Source organism: Heteronotia binoei, chromosome 12, assembly GCF_032191835.1.
Source record: "Heteronotia binoei isolate CCM8104 ecotype False Entrance Well chromosome 12, APGP_CSIRO_Hbin_v1, whole genome shotgun sequence".
In the NCBI taxonomy this organism is placed as follows: domain Eukaryota; kingdom Metazoa; phylum Chordata; class Lepidosauria; order Squamata; family Gekkonidae; genus Heteronotia; species Heteronotia binoei.
The window spans coordinates 77732220-77753176 of NC_083234.1; the positions used below are offsets into that span (position 1 = coordinate 77732220).

General features: G+C 48.7%; 1 protein-coding gene across 8 annotated transcripts in view; it reads left to right on the forward strand.

Moving 5' to 3' along the window:
• Positions 1-20506, forward strand: part of FUBP3 (far upstream element binding protein 3) — an 84742-nt gene extending 64236 nt beyond the window's left edge. For 5 of the 8 annotated variants that reach the window (XM_060250445.1, XM_060250444.1, XM_060250446.1 and 2 more), the window contains 5 exons: positions 5287-5363; positions 7611-7679; positions 11748-11819; positions 15088-15215; positions 18938-20506. In XM_060250445.1, coding sequence (XP_060106428.1) covers positions 5287-5363; positions 7611-7679; positions 11748-11819; positions 15088-15215; positions 18938-18946 — 355 coding nt within the window. In that variant the 3' untranslated portion in view covers positions 18947-20506. The remainder of the gene's footprint in view (positions 1-5286; positions 5364-7610; positions 7680-11747; positions 11820-15087; positions 15216-18937) is intronic. The other 3 variants (XM_060250449.1, XM_060250450.1, XM_060250451.1) reach the window with 1 other exon arrangement.
• The last annotated feature ends 451 nt before the right edge of the window (positions 20507-20957 follow it).

Genomic DNA, 20957 nt, shown 5'->3' on the forward strand with positions numbered 1-20957 from the left:
CAATCCTGGGATCCTGTGGCTAGAGGCTCTGGAGGCTGATGCTGTGGTTTCCTGAATGCAGAGCACCTTTGGCCGTCTGATGCCTTTGGGCATGTGTCTGGCCCCTTTTGTTAAGAACATAGAAAGCCCTTGTATACTATTGGTCCATCTTGCTCAGTGTTGCCTCCTTTGACAAGGACACCCTTAGCACTTAGGAATATAAGAGAAGCCATGTTGGATCGGGCCAATGGCCCGGCCAGTCCAACACTCTGTCACACAGTGGCAAAAAAACCCCACGTGCCATCAGGAGGTCCACCAGTGGGGCCAGGACACTAGAAGCCCTCCTAAGCCCCAAGAATACAGAGCATCCCTGCCCCGGACATAAGAACATAAGAGAAGCCCTGTTGGATCAGGCCAATGGCCCATCCAGTCCAACACTCCGTGTCACAGTGGCCCAAAACCCCAGGCACCATCAAGAGGTCCACCAGTAGGGCCAGGACACTAGAAGCCCTCCTAAGCACCAAGAATACAGAGCATCCCTGCCCCAGACATAAGAACATAAGAGAAGCCCTGTTGGATCAGGCCAATGGCCCATCCAGTCCAACACTGTGTGTCACACAGTGGCCAAAAAACCCCACGTGCCATCAGGAGGTCCACCAGTGGGGCCAGGACACTAGAAGCCCTCCCCACAAACACCAGGATGACAGAGCTACTTGAGAGCATGGGAATTGAATCTGGGACATGCTGCATGCAGTGCGGTTGCCCTGTCCCTGATCCAGGGACCATAAGATAGGGGCATGCTGCCCAGTATCCTGAGTCGATGCATCTAGCTGGGTATTCTTTACTCCAAGAAGCAGCAGCCCTTCAAGGCCTTGGTCAGAGACAGGACTTCTCCATCCCTTTGCTGGGGATCCTTTAACGGAAGATGCCAGGGGCTGCAGAAGAGCTTCAGACATCTGAGAGCAGCAGAGCTGAAGGGATGACTTGGGGGGATGCCTTAAAGGGAATGATGAAGTTGTGATAATGTTGCCACTGCTAGGAAGACTTCTCCCCATTAGGTAACTTAGTACTGTTTGAACAGGAGCACAAGAGACGGCCTTTTCAGTGGCAGCCCCACAATTGAACAACTTAATAGCAGTCCCAAGTTGTGGTTTTAAATTTTAAGGTTTTTAATTCTATGTGTTTTATCTACATTGTAAACCTCCTTGAACTCCTTTATAGAATCATAGGGTTAGGAGGGACCTCCAGGGTCATCTAGTCCAACCCCCTGCACAGTGCAGGTAACTCACAAATTCCTCCGCCCCCAACACACATATACTCTGACCACAGTTCCATGCCTAGGATATGGTAAAAAACCTTCAGGACCCTTGCCAAACTGGCCTGGAGAAAAATTGCTGCTGGACCCCAAATTGGTAAGCAGCATTTAGCTGGGCGTGTAAGAAGGGGCCACCAGAAATAAGCCCTGATGCAGCCCTCCCTTCCCTGCCTCTCATGATCTGCCTGTTCTCAGAATCAGCACTGCTGTCAAATGGCCATCTAGCCTCTGTTTAAAAACCTCCAAAGAAGGAGAGCCCTCCACCTCTGAAAGAAGCCTGTTCCACTGAGGAACCATTCTAAACTGCCAGGAAAATTCTTCCTAATGTTGAGCCAGAAACTCTTTTGATTTAATTTCAATCCATTGGTTCTGGTCCTACCTTCTGGGGCCACAGAAAACAATTCTACACCATCTACGTGACAGCCCTTCAAGTACTTGAAGATGGTGATCATATCACCTCTCAGCTGCCTCCTCTCCAGACTAAACAGGCCCAGGTCCTTCAGCCTTTCTTCATAGGACTTAGTCTCCAGACTCCTCACCGTCTTTGTTGTCCTCCTCTGGACCCGTTCCAGCTTGTCTATATCCTTCTTAAATTGTGGTGGCCAAAACTGAACACAAGACTCCAGGTGAGGTCTAACCAGAGCAGAGTAAAGCAACACCATCACTTCATGTGATCTGGATACTATACTTCTGTTATTACAGCCCAGAATTGAATTTTCCTTTTTACCCACCACATCAAACTGTTGACTCATGTTCAGCATATGGTCCACTAAGACCCTTAGATCCTTTTTGCACAGACTACTTCCAAGACAAATCTCCCCTATCCTATAATTATGTATTTGATTTTTCCAACTTAAATGTAGAGTTTTACATTTATCCCTGTTTAAATTCATTTTATTTGTTTTAGCCCAGTTTTCTAACCTGTCAAGATCATCTTGTATCCTGATTCTGTCTTCTGCTGTATTTGCTACCCTCCCACCCGCAATTTAGTATCATCTGCAAATTCTTTAGGAACAAAGGCAGCTACCAAATGTTTTAAAGAAAGGAAGAAATAAATAGAACTGTCACCTTGGCTCCTACTTGGACTGCGAACTTTTGTTTCGGATTGGGGTGGGGTTACGTTATGGTGGGCTCTGTTGTGTGGCTTCTTGTAGAAATAACGTTTTTGTGTTTGGGGCTGAATCCTTCTAGGGGTGGCTGGTCTTTGAAGCACATGCTTGGGTGTATTTTATTTCTGGTTGGTCTGATGTGCTGTGTTTTAAGTTAACATCACAGGCACTTTTTGTTGTATTAAGTAGAACATTAAGTGGGATATTCCGTTTTTAGGGGAAATAAAGGGAACAGAGAAGTAAGTGTTGGCTTGAGAGGTCTCCTTGACCGTGAGAATAAGGCTGCACAGTGTGTGGGGGGGGGGGAGAAGAAAATAGTGCTGCCTCCATGGTAACTCCAACACAGCACCAGTAACATGCAGAGCTTCTGCCTGTGTGGTTATAGTGACTGCCTGTTAGAGTGGCTTACCAGAGGAGGGGGGCGGGAATACAAGGCCAGACAGTTCCCCACCTTGTTCAGTTGGCAGACGAGCCATGCCCAGTTCGGGGGTGGGCGGACGACAAGGGATCAGACCTGCTTTTGGCAATGCCTGAGAAACGTATCTGGTCTCTTCTATCTTCCTGCACCGTTATCTGATTTGGATGGCGTTACCTTGGGGTACAGAGGCCAGCTAGGTCCCGCAATCAATCAATCAGTCAGTCATCGATTATGATTAACAAATCAATCAACAAAGAAATGTAGTTTCCATATAAACATAACTTTAATATGCAGAGGTTAAGATTCATATTTTATTGTAATTAATCATACTTGAAAGTTATTTAAAAATTTGGGACATCTGCTTTCTTATGGAAAGAGTCTCAGTACCAAGTTCAGCCACTTTCGGAGTTGGTCACATTGGAGCAGCCTGCAAGGAGGAGATATGTGGAGAATTTTTCTGATCTTCCTAGGCACATGGATAGACTGGGCGGGTAAGAGAAGCGGAATGGATGTCCTTCTAAAACGGACAATCTTAATAGCACATATTCCACTGTTTTGACTGTGTTCAGCTTGCAGGAACACAGAAGTTGAGGGTAGGGAATATGTGAGTATCTCCCTTCCAGTAATGCTGAGGGTAGGGGGTTAAAACAGGCTAGGGTGAAAAGCTCTGCTGTGTTTGGGGAATTCTGAAGTATAAAGAGTTCATTGGGTCAAAGTTTTGACTGTTGTTTCCTACTGTCAGATTCCCTGCCTGAGCTCTGTCAGCTTGGAGAGCTGTCTCCCAAATTCATTATTTGAGTATTTATTTGATTCCTGAGAACCTGAGATGTCCTATTGCTAATGGGAAGAAGCCACACAGTTGTATTTTGTTCTCCATTGTATCCACCCGACTTGAGCGGTGGCATTTTGCAATAATTCAGAGGGTTGGTCCAGGTGGGTTAGCTTCAGCCAAAAACATATCAAGTCCAAGCTTCAGGTGACGTCTGCCCTGCGGCTGTTCTGAGAATTGCATTTGCTGCACAACGAGGAACGCCAAATATATGTCTGAGGAATTTGAACTGAAGTGCTTCCAAGGGACAGAAGGGTTCAGACACAAAGATTTGTGAACAATGATGAGGTGTTACTTTACCTTAGAAAACTTTAATTACAGAGGGGATACATGAGCTCCCCTACCTTTTGATTAGAACAACCTCAGAAGAGCTGATTCCGGTCTTTGTGCCATCTCAGTAACCTGTGTCATCTGAGCCATCCATGAACCTGTTGATTGAAACTTTGCCCCTAAATATTTGAAGATCTTCTCCTCTTCTATGTCATGTCCATTAATTTGCCATCTGCAGTTAATGTATCTCCTGGTGAAGACTAGAACCTTGGCCAGTGTTCCCTTTAAACTGTGCGGGTGAGCGGCCACTCATTCACATAGGAGCCACACAAGGTCTTCTGTTTGCCTTTTGCCTGTCCCAAGATTGCAGCAATTCTATTCTGCTCAGGACAGGAACTGCTCTGCTCAGTGTGTTGGGGGGGGGGGGGATTAAAGGGAACATTAATTCTAGTCTTTTGGAAATTTATTTTTAGTTGTTCCCTTTTGCAGTGTGCTCTTGCACCGTCATTTTATCCTATTCTGAAGTAGGACCTAGAAGGACCCTCTGGAGCTGCACAGGGTCTCTTTGGGCTTTTCAAAACCCTATTTCAGAATAGGAGAAAGTGGCTCTGTCGTCTGAATCTAGTAGAGCGGATATTCCTCTGTTTGCTAAATTTGGCAGGCAAAATCTGGATTCAAGAGATCTTGCGCCATTGAATTAATATGAAAGTTAAATAGCAAAGGGCCCAGAGCCCCTTCCATCTTCCTGCACCATTATCTGATTCGGATGGTATCACTTTGGGGAGCAGGGCCCAGCCAACAGATAGCAGCTTGTCATGCAGAAGGTCCCAGGATCAATCCCCGGCATCTCCAATTAAAGAACGTCAGGCGGGAGGTGATATGAAAGACCTCAGCCTGAGACCCTGGAGAACCACTGCCAGTCCAAGTAGACAGTCCAGACCTTGATGGACCAGGGGTCTGATTCAGTGTAAGGCAGCTTCCTGTGTGAGCCTCGTCAGTCGGTGGGTGGGCTCTGTGGGGCTAAATTAGCAAGGGAGCCCATCTGCATATGAAAGAGGAAGACAAGCTCCCCAGGTGAGGCTTGGCCTCCCAGACATAAATGCATTTGTTCCTGCCAGGCAGCCTTTCTTGGGGTGGGGATGGTGTTTGGATGGGCTCTCCTATAATCTGTTGAGACTGACATTCTCCTGATCCAGCTGGTGCTCAGAATGGGCCCAAACAAGGTGCTTACGTGATGCATTGGTGTTCAGGGTGCCGTTTCGCATCTCGGCGAGCGCTGGCGATCATTCTGTGTGCAGCCCAACTGTGCCTTTAGCACCAGCGTGTCTGTCCTGCTCCACCAACCCTCTTGCTTTGTCCTCCGCAGTGGCCCTCAGGCGTTCATGACGCAGAGTTGGGGCGGCACTTACCAGCCGTGGCAGCAGCCGGGACAGCAGGTTCCAAGTAAGTGTCTCAGGGTTACAGAACTGGGGGGAGGTGGAATCAGGACGAGGCCGAGCAGAAGTCCTTTGTTTCCTGCAACGCTTGGAATTCATTGCTGCGAGATGCTGTGGTGGCTGCCCCAAGACAAGCGGGACCCCTCTAGCAGCTAGCTAAAAAAGAGCGCGATCTGACAGATTCAGCTAGCCCATAGAAGAAGAAGAAGATGATGATGATATTGGATTTATATCCCGCCCTCCACTCCGAAGAGTCTCAGAGCGGCTCACAATCTCCTTTCCCTTCCTCCCCCACAACAGACACCCTGTGAGGTAGATGAAGATATTGGATTTATATCCCGCCCTCCACTCCGAAGAGCCTCAGAGCGGCTCACAATCTCCTTTCCCTTCCTCCCCCACAACAGACACCCTGTGAGGTAGATGAAGATATTGGATTTATATCCCGCCCTCCACTCCGAAGAGTCTCAGAGCGGCTCACAATCTCCTTTCCCTTCCTCCCCCACAACAGACACCCTGTGAGGTGGGTGGGGCTGGAGAGGGCTCTCCCAGCAGCTGCCCTTTCAAGGACAACCTCTGCCAGAGCTATGGCTGACCCAAGGCCATTCCAGCAGGTGCAAGGGGAGGAGTGGGGAATCAAACCCGGTTCTCCCAGATAAGATTCCGCACCCTTAACCACTACACCAAACTGGCTGGATAGCTCAATGGAACCTTCATGTTCAGATGCAGTTACCTCTACGCCAAATGCTGGGGAGAGCCATTGTAAATTTTGTGGCCGCCTTGCACAATTCCACTGACTTTTGGCCACTGAATGTTAGAGTGCCGGAATTCTCTGCTTCGTCTTCAGGTTGCAGATTTGGGGAGTGGACGGTTGGATTTCTGGACACTCCCTCATCCCTGCGAAACTTCCTGTGTTTGTTTTTCATGCTCCAAGATTCCCAGTGTCGTTCAACAACTATGTGCTGGGTACAGTCCTGTGGCATGACCCTCCTGCAGCCCCGGGTGTGAAACAGCTCCAGGGCACAGCGGGGTCTGACTCCTGACCGCGCTGAAAGTCCAAAAGCACAAGGGGGCAAGGGAGAGCAGTTTATTGGACCTTCTCGACCCCGACACATTTTGCGATAAGCTTTGTCAGGGGATCGAATGAAGCAAATAGACGCAATTGCATCAAGACACGTTAACACCAATATTATTTAGAATAGACATAGAAGTTATTTTTTTTTTTAATTAAAAATTTTAAAAAATTAAAGACTCACTCTGAGCAGGGTATAGGGAATCTAACATATTCTTGGGGTACAAATAACATCTGAACAGTTTGTAGCCGGAAGGCTTTTTGCATAAACGGAAAAAGATAAAAGAGATAAGTTGAGTCTGGTTTATAACCAGGTCCGGTGCGAAAAATCCAGATTTCCAGGTTGGGCTGTGACTTCTCTGTGGTGCAGACTGAGGGTAGGAAGCTGGCCCAGGGGCTGGTGCACCAGTAAGGTTCATGCCGCATCCAGGCAGTCCCCCTTGGACCCTGCTGGAAAGGAGGCCAGTGAAATGGCCAGTCTGGAGCTGAAGCCTGAGCTGAGCTCTCTTGAGTGAGCAAGTGGGAGCTGGGAGCTCCTCAGTGTGTGCAGCTTGCTCTGCACTGCCCTGCCCCCCCCCCCGCCTAAGAAAGGAAAGCAGTCCTGTCAGAGCCCCCCCCCCTCCCCCGTGTCTTTGCTTCTCCTTGTTCCTCAAAGCACAGTTTCTTTCTTCCCTTCCCGGCTGTCTGTGTGCTGCCTTCTGCTTTCAGGGGCTCCAATCCCCCTCTGCTCCCCTGCCCTCCAGCCACCTGGCAAGGCTTCAGGCTAGCCCCAGGGGCCGCTCGGCTTCCTGTCTCTCTGTCCCTCCCTTCTGCTGCCAGCTTCTTCGGCTTACCTGTGGGGGTAGGGGGGAGAGCAGGGGAAGGATCAGGGAGTCAAAACTTTCTAGTCCTCCACTAGCCTAAATATCCTTAAAGAACCCTTTTTCAAAAGTTTCTGTTGGTGACTGGTGCAAATGGAAATGCAGTTGCCTGCCAGCAATATCAGAAGGCGGTGAATTTTGGCTCAGGTCTCGATGCTGGTCTCTTTGACCATCCTGATGATGGTTGGGGGGCTGACTTTGTGCTCTCCCAGCATCCTCTTTGCTGCCCCCCAATTGTGGCCAAGCTACAGGCTCCTGTGGTCGTCGGGGGGTGGGGAGATGAGTGCAACGTGGGGTTCACGGGTTTCTTCTCCTCCTGCTGCAGATCACAATGGCACCCAGTCAGGCCAGGTGGAGTTTACCAAAGCATGGGAGGATTATTATAAGAAACTAGGTAAATAACCTACAAAACTCCTCATGGCCTAGTTCTCTCCCCCATTTGTTCACTTTATTTTTAACCACAAACACCCCATCCCCATCAGCCTCCATTTCATATGGCTCGAGATTTTTGCACGCCTTCAGCATTTCCACCTTCCATTGTGTCACATAACACAGGGCACCCTGTGCGCGCGCTGCAGTTCCGAAAGAACGCAGGAAAACCTGCATGAACACATTGCTTGACCTTGTTCTGCTTCCTGGGTTTGGTTTTAAAACCAAGAGCCTCTTTCTAGCACTTTTGTGTTGCAGTTATATACTTGAAAACATGTGAGCAGTGCGTGCTGGAACCTTGGCAGCTGGAGTCGGTGGCTGAAGGCTTCCTCCGGGTGGGCTCCTGAGGGTTGCAGGTAGTTCCCTGTCCTCCCGGTGATTAGCAAAATCCAAGGGAAACGTTAAAAATAGCACCTCAACAGTACAAGAAGAAAGCAACCTGGCTTAATTGCTTCACTTACACAAGACCACAAGCTTGGTGTAACACCTATGACCTTTTTTTAAAAAGGCAAACCAATGAGTGTGCATGAACCCATGTGTGAGAGCTGGGTTTCCCTTGCAAGTGAACTCTCTTGCCATGCACGTAGGAATGGAAGCATGTGTCAGCAAATCAGGGTTTGCTCCCATGTCTGGGCTGTTCTCTTTTCTAGCCCTCTTTGCAGAATTTGTAGGGTTGTCCCTCTCCCAGTACCCAGCTTGCTGGGAGGGGGGAAATGTAGAGGACTGGGGAAGGCAATGGCAAACCACCCTGTAAAAAGTCTGCCATGAAAATGTTGTGAAAGCAACGTCACCCCAGAGTTGGAAATGACTGGTGCTTGCACAGGGGACCTTTCCTTTTCCTTTCCTCTCTCCCAGTAGCTTCAAGCCACATCCTCTTGCCATTTTGCATGTGGGGAGAGAGGAACAGTCTGTTCACGCCTGTATCTCCCAGCCCCCCCCCCCCACATGTCCTCTTAGTTTTTAATTACTTCCCACCTCTGATACGTTAGCCAGCCCCGGGGTGAAAACACTTTGCCTTGAGACACTTTTTCCCAGCGTGGCCTCTCGACCTGCCTGTAGCCTGTAATTCTGCTTGGAAGAAAAGGCGTTGAAGGGGGCCTTTGTTGGCATTAGCGGGGGTGGGGTTTGCCACGCTGGCTCTGACCCCCGGCGAGTTGCTGACTTCCAGCTTTGGTGGAGCCTTTTAAGTGCCCCCAACGCCTCCCCCTTCCTGCTTTCCACCACCAAGGGCCAGTTTTCTTCTCCATCCTCTTCACACTTACTCCTTCCCTTCCACAACCTCTTCGGAGGAGCTGCTGCTGCTCCTGCAGAGGCCCGAGGTTGGGTGTCCTTGGACAGTCCGAAGGCTCTTCTCCTGGGTGGTTTTCCTGCTTCGTGTCCCCCCTCACCCCCCTTTCCTTAAATGCATGCTGCTTTCCTCCCCCTGCATTTTCATCTGCCTGCTGCCTGAATCTTTTGACTCTTGGTTCGTATTCTTTATGATGTGCTTCCCTTTTCAAATGTGGGGGGTGTTGAATTTTTTTTGGGGGGGTCTTTGGGGATGGGGAGCATCTAGTTCCCATGGATCTCGACACAAGGACAAAAGCAGCCTCCCGCCCACTGGAACCTAGGAAGCAGCACCCCCCCCCCCATCAGGAAATCCGCCTGCAGCAGTCTCAGTTCAGAGATCATTATAAATGACGCACGACGTCCTGTAAAGAGCCCAGGTTTGGTTTCTGTGCCAGTCACTGGCATGGCTGAGGTGGTTCAGATGTGACAACACCCTTGCATCTGGCTTTTTGTTACAAGACAGACTCTGGAGCCCCCTATTCTGCTCTCACATGCAGCTTGAACTCAGCACTTGTGCTTTCCAAGCAAGTGTTCTGTGATAGTCGCACGCTCTGGCCTCTTCTCTTCCCTCCATGCCAGAATTATGCCACTGCCCCCCCCCCTTTCCCATTTGACCAAGGGCTGTTTTGCTTCTGGGCTGAATTCGAAGTGTTGGTTATGATCTCGAAAGCCTTCCGTGGCCTGGGTCCAGGGTGCTTGAAGGCCTGCCTGCTCCCATGGAAACCTACCTGGTTACTGTTCTCATCATCTGATGCCCTGTCCGACATCCCATTGGTAGCTGAAGTAAGGTGGGTGGGCACGCAAGGGAGGGCTTTTTTCTGTGCCGGTACAGGCATCCCACAGACATTGAGCAGGTGCAGATTTCTAGGCACAGACTGCAGAAGGCCTGGCTCCGCCCAGGTTTTCTTTTCACTCTGAAACGTCATCTTAATACGTGATTGTCTGTAAGCTGCCTTGAGCAGCTCTAATGGGAGGGGCTGGATAGAAGAGTTTGAAGTGAAATGACCGATGCTGTGGAATTCCAGTCTGGTGAGAAAAGCACCAACGGTCATTTGGACTCAGGCAAAATGAGAAATGCGGAACTGCTTGATTTTTTAAGTCATGCACAAGGGGGGGGGGCACATTATTCCCCAGGCTCATTCCTGCCACAAGCAAACAGGGCTGCCCTCGCATCTGAACTCCGCTAGCGCCTTGCTCAGATCACAAGTGTGGAGGCAGATGGGCCTCTCTGAGAAAGAGTAAATCTCTCCTTTGCAAAATGTGCCTCCCCCTTTGGGAGCAGGGGAAAGTTGCTTGGAAGTCTGAGGGGATCCCACGGGAAGGTGGGTGGAAGGGCTTCTTGCAGCAGAGGGAAGAAGAAGAAGAAGATATTGGATTTATATCCCGCCCTCCACTCCGAAGAGTCTCAGAGCGGCTCACAATCTCCTTTCCCTTCCTCCCCCACAACAGACACCCTGTGAGGTGGGTGGGGCTGGAGAGGGCTCTCAAAGCAGCTGCCCTTTCAAGGACAACCTCGGCCAGAGCTCTGGCTGACCCAAGGCCATGCTAGCAGGTGCAAGTGGAGGAGTGGGGAATCAAACCCGGTTCTCCCAGAGAAGAGTCCGCACACTTAACCACTACACCAAACTGGCTCTACACCAAAATGGAACTGTCACCATTGGTGGAGGAGAGCCACAGGATTTTTAGATTTTAATTTAATGTTTGGATTTATATCCCGTCCTATCCCACAAGCGGGATCTAACTTGTCTTCTAGTGTTAGAAGGATGGAATTGCAGACCAGGCAGGACACACCCCAGGTTGGTACCAGCTTTTGACCCCTAAATTGGAGGCCGGTGGTGAGCGTGTCCTGCTGTGCCTTGGGCTAGGTACGGGAAATAGCACATGAGCAAGTTCAAGGGGTGTGAGGGCAGTAGGAGCATATTTGCTCCTGTGGCTGCTCAGAAACGTACCCAAAGCCCACGAGGAGCCAGATTGGAGAACAGAGGGGTGAGTGCTGAAGGTTAGATGAGAACCCTTCTCCCAGACTTCCTGGTTTGGGGGAGCTCTTTCAATGTTAACAGCCCTGCGAACCCCTGAGGCGTGGTGGTGTCAAGTGATCCAAACCCAGGCCGAGATTGGCTGCTTTGCTGAGGACCTGGTGCCTGGGATTAGGCCCCAAAAGCTCTTCCCAAAGGATTTTGGGTGTTGCCCACTCTGGAGGGTGTTTAAAAGCATCTTTTTCATTTGCAGAGTGGGAAATAGGCAGAGCAGAACTTGAGGGCAAAGTGGAAAAGGAAGCAAATGGGTGTGTGTACACACAGCAAGGAGGGGAGATGGTAGAAGCAGCCATCGCCGCTCGTGGGCTCCACATCCAGAAACCCACTTGCTTGCCCTGGTCCCTTTTCCCCTGGCTTTTTGTGCATAAACGGCCCTGCTTCAGACAGTCAGGCGCCGAGATGAAGCTGCCGTCTTCTTCTCCCTAGTATCCCTTTCTCTCTACTTCCAAGATAACTTTCCTCCTGTGACTTGAACAGAGGAAATGGCCTGGACTGCTTGGCCATAAACACACGTCCCACCTTCTGCAGCTCATTTGGGTGTGCGGTACAAGGGAAGGGGCAGCGTTGGTCGGGGCCTCTACTCACCTACCCTGCAGCGCTTTTGGCCGTTGGGCAAGAGGCAGTGTCCCACCCTTGACGGGCATCTCTCCTGTGTTGTCTTTGTGTAGGTCAACAGACCCAGCAGCAGAACAGCCAACCAGATTACAGCAAGGCATGGGAGGATTATTACAAAAAACAGAGTGAGTAGCACTGGGCTGTGGAGGGGTGGGGAGAGGAGTGGGAGGAGACTGGACATCCTGAATAATAGAGCAGCGGGTTGGTGCCTCAGAAAGGCAGTTCTCCAGTTCCTTTGTTAGCTCCAAAAAGGGTTAATCCAGATTCTATAATTTCAGAATACTTACTTTTTGCTTGCCCCTCAAGTACTTCAAATGTTGGATGGTTTCTTTTTTTACCCTCGGGTTGAGCATGATGGTGGGAGAAACATTAAAAGGCACGGAGCAGCACAAATCATAAAATCATAGAGTTGGAAGGACCCCCAGGGTCATCTAGTCCAACCCCCTGCACAATGGAGGAAATTCACAAATACATGCCTCTAACTTCATAGGATCAGCATTGCTGTCAGATGACCATCCAGCCTTGTTTAAAAACCTCCAAGGAAGAAGAGCCCACCGCTTCCGGAGGAAGTCTGTTCCACTGAGGAACTGCTCTGTCTGAGCTGGAAACTCTTCTGATTTAATTTCAACCCATTGGTTCTGGTATGACTTTCTGGGACCACAGAAAACAATTCCATACCATCCTCTATATGACAGCCCTTCAAGTGGTCATATCACCTCTCAGCCGCCTCCTCCCCAGCCGCCGCCTCCCCAGCTCCTTCAACCTTTCTTCATAGGACTTGGTCTCCAGACCCCTCACCATCTTTGTCGCCCTCCTCTGGACTCGTTCCAGCTTGTCTATATCCTTCTTAAAATGTGGTGCCCCAAACTGAACACAATACTCCAGGTGAGGTCATACTAGAGCAGAGTAAAGTGATACCATCACTTCATATAATCTGGGCACTATACTCACCTGTTCTCCAAGAAGTCTCAAAAATAATGGCCAGAGGCTTGGGAATTACATCCGCAAGCTCTTTTGGTACTCTTGGATGCAGCTCATCTGGCCCTGAGGATTTCGTTTCATTTAAAGAAACGAGGTGTTTATGTTGTACTACTCCTGTGCTGAGCCTAGGTTGCAACTCTCTACCCTCCTTATATGTTCTGTTTTTGCCATGTTGAGCACCGTTCCCCTCACAAGAGAAGAGAAGTAGGAATGGAGCAGTTCTGCCCTCTGTTCCTCACCTGTTACAATTTCACTTTCCTGTCCCTGCAGTGGGCCGAATCACATGGTCTTTGCTCTTTTTATTACGTTGATGTTTTTAGCATGTCTTGCTAGCCTGAGCTCATACTGAGCTTTAGCTTTCCGAACTCATTCTCCACAAGCACTGGTGCTTTGTTTATATTCATCCTTGGTTATAAGGCCTCCTTCCGTTTCCTAAATTAGTCTTTTTTATTTCTCTGGTCTTTAGAGAGCTGTTTATGGAGCCACCTCAGCTCCATTTTCTCTTCTCATAGGAATCGTCTGTGGTTGTGCTTTCAGTATTTCACTGTTAAGAAACTCCCACCCATCTTGAACTCCTTTCTTCCTAAGTATTTCTGACCATGGGATTTTTACCTAACATAGTTCTAAGTTTGTTGAAGTTTGCCTTTCTGAAGTCCAACCTATACGTCTTACATACAGCTTTTCCCTTCCCTAAGACCGTAAATTCCGAAATCGCATGGTCACTACTGCCCAGGGTGCTCACTGTTTCCACCTCATCAACCAGCTCTTTCTTGTTGATGAGAATTAAGTCCAAAATAGCAGGTCCCCTTGTTTCCTTCTCCGCTTTCTAGAAAGGAAGTTGTCAATAAGACAAGTCAGGAATTTATTTGACCTTTCATTTTTAGCAGAGTTGGGCTTCCAACAGATGTCCGGGTAGTTGAAATCTCCCATGATCACTGTGTCCATCTTTTGGAGAACTTTGCAGTCTGTTGTAGGAGTATCTCATCCAAGTCCTCTGCCTGGCTTGGTGGTCTACAGCAGACCCCCACAATAATATCACTGTTGTTTCTTACTTCTTTTATTTTAACCCAGAGACTCTCAGCTGAGCTGCCATGCTCAGATTCACACGTTTCCTCACAGGTATATACCTCCTTCACATATACTGCTATGCCTCCTCCCTTTCTCATTTGCCTGTCCCTTTTAAATAAGTTGTACCCCTGAATCCTAATATTCCAGTTGTGAGTGTCATCTCACCAAGTTTCAGTAAGGCCTATTAGGTCATAGTCTCCTTTCTGTATTAGGACTTCCAGTTCTTAATCAGCTCTTAAGTAGGGAAGAGCCCTCTGGGTCAGAGGGGGAAATCGCATTGTGCATTGGAAGCAGGCCAGGAGGGGACCCTGCCTTCAGAGGGGCTGGTGGAGACCAGCCTTGCTGCTACACCCATCCCCAGACACCATCCGGGCTGTGGAGCACCTTGGCTCAAGGGTCTGTGGATCACTCTCATTCCCCAAAACAGTCACTGCTGCAAAACCTCCTCTCCCCACACCAGTTTATGGCGACCTCACCAGTGTTCCAGGCATGGTCCAGCGTTTCTGCTCCTTGTAGAGACCTTGAGCTGGAATCCCTCCTGCCAGATATTCTAGCTGCGTATGGCTGTGAGAGCTGGGTGGGGCCGGGGGGGGGGCGGCATTTTGTTCCAAAGCTTCTCCCTCTCCTGGTGCCCTCGGTCCATTAGACAGCCCCTGGCTCTGTGCTGGCATCCGGATGAGCCACCCGTGCTTTGTTTTCCTTGACCAAGGTTCCGTGCCGCGACTGTGGTGAAGGAATGGCCACAGGATGTGGAACTTCTTCCTGCAGCTGGCTTCTGATCAGTCTGCACTAGTTGGTTTCCTTCATGCGTGTCCCGCCTTTCTCCCGTGGTGGGGGGCGCAGGGCGGCTGACATTGTTCGGCTCTTTCCCATTTTAGCCTCAGAACAACCCTGCAAGGTAGGCTAGGCTGAGGAAGTGTGATGGGCCCAAGATCACCCAGCGAGACTCCATGACACAAATGGAGAGTCGAACCTGGGTCTGCCAGGCCTTAGTCCAGCACTCTAACCACTGTACCATACTGTTTCTAAAGGGGTGGTTAAGCACTTCAGGGTGGTTTGGCCATTGTGTGCTGGACCGGATGGGGCATTGGCTTTTCTTACGTAATCTGCACTGAGCAAACCGTGCTTAAGGCAGACTTCCTTCCTTTCCAACCTGCCTGCTCACCAGCCGCCAAGTGGGCATCTGGAGCCTACGCACACCGCACACCACACCCCCCATCAGGGCTAACCACCATTATCACTGATTGCGGTTAGAAGTCTGCTCTGTCTGTACAGGGGAGGGCTCAGTACTTGCATTCTGGCTTCCTCGCCTCCTGACTGTGCGTGTTTCTCTTCCTCCTCCAGGTCACGCTGCGACTGCTGCGTCTCAAGCAAGCTCCCAGCCAGACTACACGATGGCCTGGGCAGAGTATTACAGACAGCAAGCGGCTTATTACGGGCAGACACTAGGGCAGGCTCAGGCCCACAGCCAGGTTGGTGTTCTCCTGTCTGCTTCATCCCTAGCACAGCCTGCTTTCCTGGCCGGCCGGCCTGTGTTGGGTTCAGCCTCACAGATCTCTCTTGGAATGCCCAGACTTTTGCACAGAAGGGGAGGGGCGTGTGTGTGGAACCAGCTGTCCATTTCCAAACATTTCCTAAGTCACTTAGAAGTGAATTTAACTCCCTGCAGGCCGAGCAGATGTGGCTTGCCCACAGTGGATTGTCTAGCTGCCAGCACAAAAATTAGGAAAATGTTTTGTTGTCCTAGCTGTGCCTTTTATTTTTTTAACCACCTGCCATCACAGGAGCCTACCCTCTGCATCTCTTCATGAGTCCTCTTCATTGAATGGCTTCAGAAGTTATTCGTACAGACAGGCAAGATGCAGCTTCCTCTGAAAGGCAACTTCACCTTGTCTGTGCCGTAGAGATTCGCCTCTGTTGTCTCTCAGGAGCCACTGTCTGAGACATGAGAATAGAACAGTGAATCATACAGAGATGCAGCAGGCAGAAGGTTGCAGTTGATCCTCACGGGAGCCTTTTATTTCTTGTAGAGCAGTAGCCATTCCCACCAGCCACACGGCAGTTGTCCTGGCCTGCAGCTCTGAAGTGACAGGATTGATCAGGCGCCATCTTTGATGGTGTTCCGGTTTGTGTTAAGTCAGGTCAGCCGTTCGTTACCGTTGGGGCGTCCTTTAGTGGGAACCTCTTCCCCACAGGGCTCCAGGCCTGCTCCGGTCATCCTGGAAACGCGGCAGGGCGACAATGAAAACTCTGCGGAGCCGCTAGGACTTTCAACAGCCAAATGGAACTTCAGTGTCTGCTGCAGCAACTTCCCTCTAAGGATGAGATGCTGAGAGACACAGGGGGGCTGGCTGACCACCTTTGGAAGCAAAGCAGCAGGCTAACCCAGGGATCAGATCCAGAAAGGAGCTCTCATTATCTAAGCACTTTCCAAACGATAGGCAGGAAAGCCTTTCAGAGGCTGGCTTTGTTGGTCTGCCACAGAACAGCCAGATCGAAGTCCAGAAGCGCCTCAGAGATGGACCAGATCTGGGGGGGAGGAGCATTCGAGAGTCTCTGGCAAGAGAGGTGGAGCCCGGGACACGCTGCACGGCCCCTCACAGGAAGCTGCTTTCTGCTGAATCCGACTCTTCGTCCATCCAAGTCAGTGTCGCCCCCTTGGATTGATGCTGCTTCTCCCAGGTCTCAGGGAGAGGCCTTGCTCAGCACCTACCGCCAGATCGAGTGAACTGGAAAAGCCGAGGATTGAACCTGGGGCCTTTCACATGAGAAGCAGAGGCTCTACCGAAGCCACGGTCTCTGCCCTGTGAGCTGTCCCAAGCTGTAAGAGGGACAGTTACAACTTTACTCAGACAGCGGTCCTTCAGAGCTCATTCTCTCCCCCCCCCCCAAAAAAAAAGGTAACGGTAGCACCAAGTTGTTACTGACCCGTGGGGTGATGTCACGTCAGGACGTTTCCTTGGCAGGCTTTTTACAAGGTGCTTTGCCATTGCCTTCCCCAGTCATAAGAAGCCCAAAGTGTGGCAACTTCCTTATGGTGGCAAGACATCTAGAAGCAGCACTAGGAAAGGCTCCGGCTTGTGGCTTTGGTGTCTCTGCCACATAAGGTTAAACGGTTTGAAGAGCAGATGTTTCCATGGGCCTGGGGAACAGCAGACACCTGGTGGGGGCCAAGATACTGCCAAAAGCTTTGGTTTGCTTTAAAGTTTTACCCAGAAAGTGGCCCGTGTGTCACCCAAATGAGGGAGCCAGGCACGCTTCTAATCGCATGAGTGATCGGAATCTCCAAAGGGTGCTTGAAGTGATCCAAGAGCAAGAGGAGAAGGGGAGAGGCTCAATGGCAGGCAAAATGCCCTGAATCAGTCTCTAGCATCTCCGGTTTAAAAGCGGTGGGTGATGCAAAAGACCTCAACCTGAGACTCTGGAGAGCCCTGCTGGTCAGAAGAGACATAAGAGAAGCCAAGTTGGATCAGGCCACCGGCCCATCCAGTCCAACACTCTGTGTCACACAGTGGCAAAAATTTTTATATACACACACACACTGTGGCTAATAGCCACTGATGGACCTGTGCTCCATATTTTTATCTAAACCCCTCTTGAAGGTGGCCATGCTTGTGGCCGCCACCACCTCCTGTGGCAGTGAATTCCACATGTTAATCACCCTTTGGGTGAAGAAGTACTTCCTTTTATCCATTTTAACCTGTCTGCTGAGACAAGACTGGTCTTGCTGGACCTGTACTTTGAATCTGTAGAAGGCCGTTTCATCCACATTCAGAGATTCGCTAGCAGAAGCAGAAATGTATCTACAGATCCTATTTTGAAACATCGCCGCAATTTAAAACCGCCAGATCACCCCACCTCTCCCCAAATATACCTGCAGTTTATACCCCATTAAATGGCCCAGCAGCCCTTCCTGATGGTTTTGAGAGACGGACAATTGAGAAAGACATGCGCTTCATTCTTGTTGTAAAGTTTTATTCCCACCAACTCTGGTTTGCCCAGACCTTAGATTTAATTTCACGTGTGTCCAGATCATTTCCATGGAAGGCTGGTCAAATTCCCTCTCAGAGAAATGGAATACAAATTTTGTCTTCTCGCAGCGTTTCTGTGCTCCTGCCAAGTTCCATTTATTTATTTTATGATTTATATCCCACCCTTCCCACCAAGTGGCTCAGGGCGGTTTACAGCATAAAATCCCACATAAATTAAGTTTAGGTATTTAATACAGTTAAAATATTTAAAACATTAAGAGCAACAGAAGTCTAATAGAACCACACTTAGTTTCTTGTGCCGGTTAGTTATAAGCCAGCCGGAAGAGGGTTGTCTTACAGGCCCTGCGGAACTGAGCAAGGTCCCGCAGAGCCCTCACCTCTTCCAGCAGCTGGTTCCACCAGGAAGGGGCCATAACAGAGAAGGCCTTGTCCCTGGTAGATTTTAAGCGGGCTTCTTTTGGCCTGGGGATAACGAGGAGGTTTTGAGTTCCCAATCTCAGTACTCTCTGGGGAACATGTGGGGAGAGATGGTCCTTCAGGTAGGCAGGTCCTAGGCCATATAGGGCTTTAAAGGTAATAACCAGCACCTTGTACCGGACTTGGTAGGTTATTGGCAGCCAGTGCAGATCCCGGAGCCCCGGCCGGATGTGCTCCCTTCTTGGGAGCCCCAACAGCAGCCGGGACACGGCATTCTGCACTAGCTGCAACTTCCGAGTTCGACATTTAGCACAGCTATAGATGCCTGGTGGAGGGAAGTTTCTCAAAAGGGTTGGGGGGGGGGGCACTGCTGGGGCAGGATGGTGGCCTGGTCAGCTCCAGAGGGGCAGCCATGAGATGTGCTCACGGAGGGTGGGTCAATAAGCGGCTGTGAGCAAAACAGACTTCCCCTGTACTTGGGAGGTTCCAATTAACTGGAGGTTGAACCTCGTGACTTTGTCTACTGGTTTTGAAAGACTAGAAGACCCGTGCCAGGTGAGAACAAAGGGAGCTGCCTTGTCCAACATCTTGCTTTCAACAGTGGCCATCCAGGCAGCAGATCCATGCTGTTTGTCTGACTTGACACAAGTGTTCTGCTCCCACACAAGGTGGTTCTCCAGGGAGCATGAGTGGGTGGGGGGCAGTTGTCTTATTGCTAAGTTTTTGGGTGCCCCTGGTTGAGCACAGAGATTTTAACCGACTTTCCCGTTTCCTCTCTCTTGCAGGAACAGTAGGACGAAGTCTGCGTGACCTTTTTTTTTCTCCCCCCCCCCCTTCTCTTTCTCTTGGAATCAATGTGGAAGTAAACCTTTTTGTAACAGAGGTTTCTAGATTTGCAACATTTTGATGAAGACTTTTTGTTTGTTTTTTTGTGAAACACTAGTTGTTAGGATAATCTATACTGAACTTTTCTAAGAATCAGGAACAATTAGTAATGTACTAAACTTCATGGACATGCTGGGTAATTTGGGAGGGGGCTAATTTTATTCTCTCCCCCACCCTTTGGCTTTTTTTGTTTCCAAATTTGTAAGGAAAAAAAATAAAAAAATAAAAGAAATCTCTGGGATTCTTTTTGGAGGGAAGCCAGAGTACAGACGGCACCAAAATGTACCCCAGAGCTGTGACATTTCAACATTGTGGGTTTTTGTGTGTTCTCCCCCCCTCCCTTGTGTTTTTAATTTTAAATCTTTTCTGTTGTAACAGAAAGAGGCTTGGAAGTCTTAGGTGGTATGTAACAAATTCTAAAAGATAAATTTTTAAAAAAACAGTATTTAAATATTCTTAAATATGTAAATTCATTAAATATTTTACTTCTAATTTCTTGTATCTTGGCTGTCTTTTTTGATTTTATTGCATTTTTTTAAAAAAAACTGAATTATGGTATGTATTGTAATTATGTGACTTTATCAAGGCAGCCTCGCTGTCCGCTGTCCAGCAGGTTATTGGGGGGGAGAATTTTGTAGGGGTTGTATAATTTCTAGAGATCTAAAGGGTTAATATAAAAAAACAATGTTTAATTTTTTAGCGATACTATTTTTTTCCATGTCTCCGTTGTTGGTTGCATTTGTGTATCTAAGACCTCCAAGCTTTGTCTTAAAAAATAGAAAAAAAAGCAAACAAAATACTTTTTGTCTATTTCAGAAATAAATACTGTTATTTTTAATATTAAGAAGAAACTGCTATTAGTACCTTTAACAAACACTGTGGAACATTAAAACATATAAAATAGTAGTAGCTATTTTTTAATTCCAGGGTGTGTGTTGGCTTCCCCCCCCCTCTCCCCCCGTCATTTGTTTTCATTTTTGGTTTTTGGTTTTCTTTTTAAGTATTTTCTTATCTTAATATTTGTCAGAATTTACCTAGAGAAATAAAATGAAATCTAGTATTAACCACAGGTATGCGCTAAATAATTTTTTTGATTTAATAAAAGGGATAATATGGTTTCCAATGTTTACTGTAGTGTTTTCTTGTACAGATAACAGTGTATTTTTAAAAGAGAAAAAACCCAGAAGTAAAGCTATTTTTTCTGGACATTTTTAATTGACCTCCGGGGACATTCCGTTTTGAAATGTACTGAAGTGACTGTTCTAAGACCTTTCCTCCCCCCCCCCCCGCCCTTTATTTCTTTATAATGCTTGAAATGTCTAACTATACAGAGGCACAATTGGATAATGTTGAGCATGATGTGTTTTAAACAAAGAAATTTGTTCTTTTTATTTGACTGACAGTTGCATTTTACACTCTCTCTATAATAAAAAAAATTCCACAAGGTGTCTTGTGGCTTAAGTATTAAATCTGTTTGGTCCCTGCTCCTTTTCCTCCAAGACAGCCTGTAGAAGCAGCTGCCTTTGCAGCGAATGCAGCCTGCGTCTCTTTGGTTTGGAAAGTCTTACTGGGGGAGGGGAACACAACTGACTGGTGGGTTTCATTGCTCCCAGGGTGGCTTTGTCGTTCGAATCCTGCTCTGCTCCGGGCATCATGTGCAAGTGCCATTTCTGTGTTGCTACAAAAAGTCGCCCACCCCAAAGTAAGCGACCATGATAGTTAAGTAGCAATCCCCGGTCAGAAGATCACCCAGTGAAAGGAAGCTTCTGTTGGTGGGGCTGATACAGGGGCTTCCTCTGTTGCTGTTGGGGGGTCACAGTTATATCCCTGTCCTTTCTACTCTTTTATCCCCTGTGCTCCTTAAAAGAATATTTTTGCGCCCACGGGCCCCTGGTAGTGTAAGTCCTTTGGGAAGAAATT